The sequence below is a fragment of the Mercenaria mercenaria genome, unplaced genomic scaffold (assembly GCF_021730395.1).
Source record: "Mercenaria mercenaria strain notata unplaced genomic scaffold, MADL_Memer_1 contig_4250, whole genome shotgun sequence".
In the NCBI taxonomy this organism is placed as follows: Eukaryota; Metazoa; Mollusca; class Bivalvia; order Venerida; family Veneridae; genus Mercenaria; species Mercenaria mercenaria.
In genome coordinates this window covers 44,137-52,500 of record NW_026462465.1, presented here as the reverse complement: position 1 = coordinate 52,500, position 8,364 = coordinate 44,137, and the positions used below count along the sequence as shown (strand labels likewise).

Here is an 8,364-nt window from a genome sequence, read left to right as displayed (position 1 = left end):
TACATTTTGATTGCTTTCCGGTTGTCAGCATGTCATTTCGTGTATGGTTATGTTCAGTATTTACATTTTGACTCCTCCGATGCCATCACGTACATGTATTTTTACACTGTTGACTTCTCTGTCGTCATCCTGGTTTTTAACTTAATTTTAGTCACTTGTTTTTCATATGCGTATCTGTAATTCATTACTGCACGCTTAAATCGGAAATTTAAGTAACTCTATAAATGCGATGGTTTTAAAAGGACTACTCTCTTTAAACTTTCAACAATAGTTAACGTATGTGGTTAATAGGAAGTAATCTTAATCACTGGAGCGCTCGCAGTGAAGGAGAAAAATTGTTTTATCAGAGTTAAAATAATTCTACTGAATATAAAATTCTTGTATTTGTATATGTTTGTAGAAAGTCATACTTATTTAATTCATGTGCCTTATATTAAAAAGTGCGTGGAAAGTGTAAGTGTTGTGATTATATGAAGACATTGATGAAGAAATTTATTAATTACTCGACAATGGATTATAGCTTTTGGAGGCACAATCAAAGGGAATAGACAAACATAGCTTAGGTAACTTTAGTTACACCTATATCAGTCTGTTTTTGATAATGTTCTATTATTTGGTGAATGTAATACTTTAATAACCCGAATTAAAGCCCGATAAAAGCTCAAAACGCTGTGTAACGTCCTTCTAGTTTATTTTCCATTACTACTAATAAAACTTCCAGAAGACTCACCGGCCAGCTTCAAACCCATCCCGCTTTGGAGAGAACAATTGTAAGCTATAATAGCTTTCTGTGCAATTCCTTAACTTATGAATGTTTTATGAAGGTTTCATGAATTTCAGAAATCAAGTATGTTCAAATTGAAGCCACCACGCGGTGGCAGTACCTGCATCACTCTCTCGTCTTGTCCCATTACCTGTTGATTTAGGACTTGTCAAAATGCATAACAAGTGTATTTGAATACAATATTGCGCGTTATGAATGCAGAATCATTATAATATAAAAACACCAACACCGATTAGAACTAACTATTAAAACATAAAAATTATACTTATTCTTATATTGTAAACCTTGTGTGATTTATGATTTAAGAAACTATCTTTAAAAGGGTCTGTGTTTTGGTGTACTGAGTTTTACTTCTTAATGAGCTGATAATAATTAAGTTAAAAACAGAGAATATATATATATTTTTAAATATATAATACGTCTTCAATATGAAACATGTAATGCAGACAAATGTCAGGATATTATTTTATATATCAGATCAGATAGTGTCTACAATGGCTGCAATAGGACACGTTTACTTTAATATATTAGATCAGATATTGTCTGGAATGGCTGCAATAGGGCACGTTTACTTTAATATATCAGATCAGATATTGTCTGGAATGGCTGCAATAGGGCAGGTTTACTTTAATATATCAGATCAGATATTGTCTGAAATGGCTGCAATAGGACACGTTTACTTTAATATATCAGATCAGATATTGTCTGGAATGGCTGCAATAGGACGTGTTACTTTAATATATTAGATCAGAAGGTGTCTGGAATTGCTGCAATAGGACATGTTTACTTTAATATATCAGATCAGGTATTATCTGGAATTGCTGCAATAAGACGTGTTTACTTTAATATATCAGATCAGATATTGTCTGGAATTGCTGCAATAAGGCGTGTTTAATTTAATATATCAGATCAGATATTGTCTGGAATTGCTGCAATAGGGCATGTTTACTTTGATATATCAGATCAGATATTGTCTAGAATTGCTGCAATAGGACATGTTTACTTCAATATATCAGATCAGATATTGTCTGGAATGGCTGCAATAGGACATGTTTACTTTAATATATCAGATCAGGTGTCTGGAATTGCTGCAATAGGACATGTTTACTTTAATATATCAGATCAGGTATTGTCTGGAATGGCTGCAATAGGACATGTTTACTTTAATATATCAGGTCAGATATTGTCTGGAATTGCTGCAATAGGGCGTGTTTACTTTCATATATCAGATCAGATATTGTCTGGAATGGCTGTAATAGGGCATGTTTACTTTTAAAATTAATATATCAGATCTGATATTGTCTGGAATTGCTGCAATAGGACATGTTTATTTTAACAGAACTGAACAGAACATACCTTTATGAACACAAAACTATTACAGTTACATGAGTATACAATGCAATACATTTATACAGATTCACATGACATGGTGATTGTTGTGTATACATTGGGGGAAAAAAGGTTTACATATAGCATGGTACTATTTCGGGAAAGAAAATAAGACACATTAAGTAACAATTAATTAGTCCCCTACTGGTTGAAAACCAGTTTCGGAGACTATAGGAATGCGCTTTTCCGTCATTCCGTCATTCTGTCATTCCGTCATTCCGTCCGTCCGCAATTTCGTGTCCGGTCCATAACTCTTTTATCCATGAAGGGATTTTATTATTACTTGGCACAAATGTTCCCCATGATGAGACGACGTGTCATGTGCAAAACCCGGACCCCTACCTTAAAGGTCAAGGTCACAATTGGAGGTCAAAGGTCAACAGGGCTTTTCTCCTGTCCGGTCCATAACTCTCCCATCCATGAAGGGATTTTAATATCACTTGGCACAATTGTACCTCATAATAAGACGATGTGTCATGCACAACTTTCAGACCCCTGGCTCAAAGGTCAAGGTCACACTTAGAAGTCAAATGTTAACATGGCATGAACAGGGTCTGTTTCGTGTCCGGTCCATAACTCTTTCATCCATGAAGGGATTTTAATATTACTTGACACAAATGTTCCCCATGATGTGACGACGTGTCATGCGCAAAACCCGCACCCCTAACTCAAAGGTCAAGGTCACAATTGGAGGTCAAAGGTCAACAGGGCTTTTTTCCTGTCAGGTCCATAACTCTCTCATCCATGAAGGGATTTTAATATCAATTGGTAAAATTTTACGTCATAATATGACGATGTGTCATGCACAACTTTCAGACCCCTGGCTCAAAGGTCAAGGTCACACTTAGTAGTCAAATGTTAACATGGCATGAACAGGGTCTGTTTCGTGTCCGGTCCATAACTCTGTCATTCATTAAGGGATTTCAATATTACTTGGCGCAGATGTTCTCCATGATGAGACAACGTGTCATGCACAAATCCCGGAGCCCTTGCTCAAAGGTCAAGGTCATACTTAGAGGTCAAAGGTCTAATTCAAGAATGACTTTGTCTGGAGCATTTCTTCTTTATGCATGGAAGGATTTTTATGTAACTTGGCACAAATGTTCACCACCATGAGACAAATTGTCTTGCGCCAGAACCAGGTCGCTAGGTCTAAGGTCAAGGTCATACTTAGAGGTCAAAGGTCAAATTCAAGAATGACTTTGTCCGGAGCATTTCTTCTTCATGCATGGAGAGATTTTGATGTAACTTGGCACAAATGTTCACCACCATGAGGCACACTTTTTTAGAATTACTTCCCTTTGTTGTTACTATAAATAGATTACATTGTAACTTTTTTATTACTGGCCGTAGCGAAAAATTGAGACCACTTTTCTGTGGTACAACATGCATGTTACATCCAATATTTAGGTGTATTTTGATCTATCTCTACCTAGTAAAGATTTTCTTGTGGACTTACATTTTATAATTTTTTTTTTTTTCTTTTTTTAGGATTAATTTCACTTTGCTGTTACTATAAATAACTTTTATGATAACTTTTTGTATATTGGCCAAAAAAAATCCAAAATGAAAACAACTGTACGTTTTTATATATGCAAATTTTAATTCAAGTGCTTTGTTATATTATATTGTATATATAGTACAATATTGTTTATACATCATTGACAGATATCAGTTCATTATGTTATACTGCAGTAGAGAAAATTAGGCGCCTTCTAGTAGGGGACTTTGTATTGCATGTCAATACTTCATTCACTTGTTTCTCAAAGAAATTGAGTGAAAAAAATTGAATGTTTACAGAAGGAAACTATGTAATAAGAACAGAGAGAGGGAGAGGGGAAAATGTAGTAAAAATGTAATCACCAATTATATAGCCTACTTTGAAACTCATTATGATTTGACCGATTAATTCTTTTAATATACACTTTACTGTGGATATTTTTTTAAATAGACTATAAATAGTTATAATACAGGTATTGTTGGAAGTATATGACCTACTAAAATAGCTGTGTAGAACATGTGCGTTCGTTTTTCTTGCCTGCTGGGTCAAATGATTTCTAGCTGTTAAAAAACTTAGAAGAAAAGATATTTGTATGATTTTACTAGATCTATTGGTATGTTGTTGATGGTAAATACAAAATTGGCATCATTTCTTAAACCGAAGACCATCGCTTTAGTTTTGTTAATATTGATTTTTAGTTTCCAAATTCAGTAGTAATCTACAAAATCATTTAGTTATTCATGCAGTTTTATGGGGTCATCAGACAATAAAATTGTGCCATCAGCATAGAGTAAAATTAAAATTTTAATAAAGTATCAATTTCATTTACTATGTCGCTGAATATAATTCCACTGTGACCCTAGGATTCGAGATAGGTTTCAAGGTCATTTAAGAACAAAGAAGACAAATTTTCCTCTTGACGCACCCCACAGTTACATAAGAAAAATGGAGATTTGTTGTTATTTTGAGAGACACATGGTTTAATGTTTGTGTACATATTCCTTATAACTCTGACGAATTTCCCATTTATATTTGCTGTTTTTTCCACACATTCTTACCCTCCATATTAAGTCGAAAGCCTGGCTAAAATCAATAAACAAGAAAAAAAAATCTTTTTGTAGTGTCGAAGTATCTCTACTATTGAGTTTAATGTAAAGATATGGTCAGATGTTGAATAGTCTTTCCGGAAACCTGCTTGATTTTCTGATAAAGTGTTGTTCGCTAGAAGAAATGTGTTTAATCTTTCATTTAAAACCGCTTTTTGTGTCGATTCGCCTTAACACCCAACTCATTCTTTCATTCATTTAAAACCGAAGTAAAGAGTTTGCTTATACAACTAAATAATGTGATTGGCCTGAAATTTACTGGGGAATTAGGATCCCCTTTATTCTTATAAATAGGGATAATTATACCTTTAGACCATTTAGTCGGTAAAATTCCAGTTTCTAAGATTATATTAAATAAGGATACATAGATTGTTAGCATCTTCTCTTTAGAGTTTTTAAGGTATTCATTTAAGACCTCATCACTTCCTGTGGATTTACTATTTTTCAGTAGCCTAATGCATTTTTCAATTTCTTCTTTTGAGATCTTTGAGTTTAATATTTATAGGTTATTAGCTTTGTATCGGGAAATATGCACGAGTTCTTCGGCGAAAATATTGCGCGACTTTAGGAGCGCAATATTCTTCCGCTGAAGAACGAGTGCATATTTCCCGATGCAAAGATAATAATCTTTTTATTACATACTCATCTACACGTATAAATATAATTTAAGTACCATAAATCTGTTCAACAGCCTGAATAGGATTGACAATACTGAACTTAATAAAAGAAAATAGCGCAACAGCACACACTGAATTACGTCACGCCCCCGATATGAAATTCAGGCGTCAGTATATGGAAAAATATTGACGTTTCCGGTACCAGTGTAACTTAACGGGGAATAGAAACGAGTATGTAATAAAATGTTATTATCTGTTAGGTCTATATCGTTTAATATCTCAGAATCGTCAGTAGTATGGTCTTCATTATTATTTATATTCTTGAAAAAAAAATCGTATAATTCGTCTAGGTTAAGCTGTTCAATATTTTTATTTGTTGCATTTATTTTATTGATGTACCTCCAATACTCCTTTGGGTGATTTTTATTCATATTTCTCATCTTATTTTCATTGTCCATATTGAATTTATTTATATGTTTATTCATTTTAGCTTTATACTTGTTGCAGATATTTTTATACACTAGTCTATTATATTCAGATGGATATTTGTCATACTTTTTCTTTGCTTTGTTATATGCTTTTTTAGCAGCTTTGCATTCTTGTCCAAACCAAGGTTTATGTTTTTTATTCCTATTACTGTGGTATGTTTTTCGACGCTGAAAACTCTTGTCAGCACTTTCAACAAAACTGTTTGACAAGTTATTTGTGATTTCATCATTTTTGCTTTGGCCAACTTGATTTTTATTTGTATAACATTTTTCTAGTAATAATTTTATTTCCTGTATTTCAATATTTACAACAAAAATTACTCTGAATTTTGTTGTTCCCATTTAATCTTCCCACTACGGTTAACATTATTTGGTTTTCTATTATTAGAATCAGACATATTAACACTTAATGAGAATTCTATAAAGGCATGGCCATCAGAAAATAAGCTGTCTACCTCAGTAATCTTCAAATCAACAAATTACAAATATCCAGACATTGATAAAACACAATAATCAATAACTGATACATTTCTAAAGATCATTCTGCCCATGCAGTCGTTCGTAGACCTACCATTCATTATGGCTAAATTGTTATTTTTAAGCAGATCAATAAATCTGTAACCATGGTTATTCTTCTTTTTATCTTGTGAAAATCTCTTGATAGGCATTTTCAAAAATTCCATTTGTGACTTTTGATCAATAAAGCTTACAGTTTCATGGTCTAAGTCAAAATAATATGATAAAAATAATCATTTCTGTATAATCAGGAAGATCAGATGTTTGCACATTAAAGTCTCCAGAAATATAAACATATTCATATGTACTACAAAAAGATGCAATTTCTGTTTCAAAAATATCAAATTCGTCTTCATTGTAGAACCTGGAACATAACGGTGGTACATATACAAAACCTAATATAATATCTTGATCTAATTTAGTCAATGTTTTCTTAATTTTCAGCCGCAAAATATAATCAGACTGACTGTCAACAAAATCAAAATATTTAGCGATGTTAGATTTTATAAAAGAGACTATACCAACCTATTTTCTTAGATATTTCTGTTTTCGAGGCTTATTGATAAATTCATAATTATTCATTTCTATTACATCGTATTCATCAAGTTTTGTTCCGACAACTCCAAAAATATCATATTTGTGTACAAATGAAGAAAACTCTGGATACATAATTCGCCTTTTAAGGCCATAAACATTGAGTGCCGAAATATTGAACAGGTTATTGTTATTTATAGACATGATAGGATTATCGTCCGTTTCCGTATTATTCGACTGTGAAATTTTCCCACGGTTGTTTACAGTCGCGTTTATGTATTGATTGTTTATTTCAAATGTTCGTACATTTCCCCCGGTGTCCTACCGAGGATTAGAACTCACATCAGCGGGTTCTTCGCTGGCCCCGTTCGATTCCGTAGTGTGTATGTCACGTGGTGTTTTTCCATGAATCACTACTTTGTTCTATAGTGTGGTCGGTTTTGCGCTTAAGTTAATGGGTTGACCGACTTGCTGAGAATTAGAATACGTCTGAAGGCTGTGCATTTCTTCGCTGTACTGGTCAGTCTCATCGTTGTTTCGGCCTGTATCATCATCAGACGAGCTCGCAGAAGATTCGAACTCAGAGTTTTCTGACTCCATCAATATTTCGAACATGTTGCTGGTTGCCACATTTGTAATATAATGCCGGGAGACTTACAGGCTTGCTGGCATCAACCCTCGACTGTTGCATAATTTCTCGCCAGACCGGAAATTCGTCCCTAATAATCTTTTTATTTACTCTGAGTTTCACGGGATAACCGATAAACACCGCTCCTTTCCTGTTTTTGGCCTTCATATCTTTGTATGTTGGCCAAAGTCTGGATCGTGCCTGTACTATTTCGGGTGGATAGTCCCGGTTGATGCCAAAATCTTTCCCCTTCAGCAAGTACGCTTTTGAGAGAATCAGCTCAATCTCTTTTTGGCTGGAGAAATTGCCTATGATGGGTCGGGTTTTACCTCGGGCGGGAGCGCCGATGCGATGGACAGAATCAACAGACAGCTCTGAGACATCAGTGTCAAGGTTTTCCTCAATGAATCGAGCTACGACATATTCACTCTTTTCATTCATTAACACTTCAGGGATACCCCTGAATATCAGATTGTTCCTGCGGCTTCTGGCTTCTTGGTCTATGCTTTTATATTGGAGGATTTTTATTTTGTCATATGTATTTTCATTTGCAGATACGATATTTTCTACCAGGTGTTCTATTTTCGAGACCCTTGTTGTGATTGAATTTGCGCACGAGATCATGTAGAAAAGGGCTACTAATTTGTCATCGGTATTCAATGTTTAAAACTGTTCTTTAGTCATTTTATTCTTATTTATTGTACGATCTTCAAATGTCCCACCTGGTTCAGATGCTCCACCTGTCGACATTCTTTTCCGCTTTTGACGAACTTTTGACCAGTCACTATGTTCACTATGGCC

At 34.2% G+C, this 8,364-nt stretch overlaps 2 protein-coding genes across 2 annotated transcripts in view; one reads left to right on the top strand and one right to left on the bottom strand.

Annotated features, from left to right (window-relative positions):
* The first annotated feature begins 91 nt into the window (after positions 1–91).
* LOC128553720 (E3 ubiquitin-protein ligase DZIP3-like) overlaps positions 92–8,364 on the top strand; it is a 35,428-nt gene continuing 27,155 nt past the window's right edge. Inside the window, exon 1 of the mRNA XM_053534897.1 lies at positions 92–563. The gene's annotated coding sequence lies outside the window, so the exon portion shown is untranslated. The remainder of the gene's footprint in view (positions 564–8,364) is intronic.
* On the bottom strand, positions 7,516–8,187 carry LOC128553721 (uncharacterized). Its single transcript, XM_053534898.1, has one exon. The coding sequence runs from the start codon at positions 8,185–8,187 to the stop codon at positions 7,516–7,518; it is 672 nt and encodes a 223-aa protein (XP_053390873.1).

Excerpts from the sequence above, each read along its gene's own strand:
- LOC128553721 (XM_053534898.1), bottom strand. The coding sequence starts at position 8,187 with ATGATCTCGTGCGCAAATTCAATCACAACAAGGGTCTCGAAAATAGAA.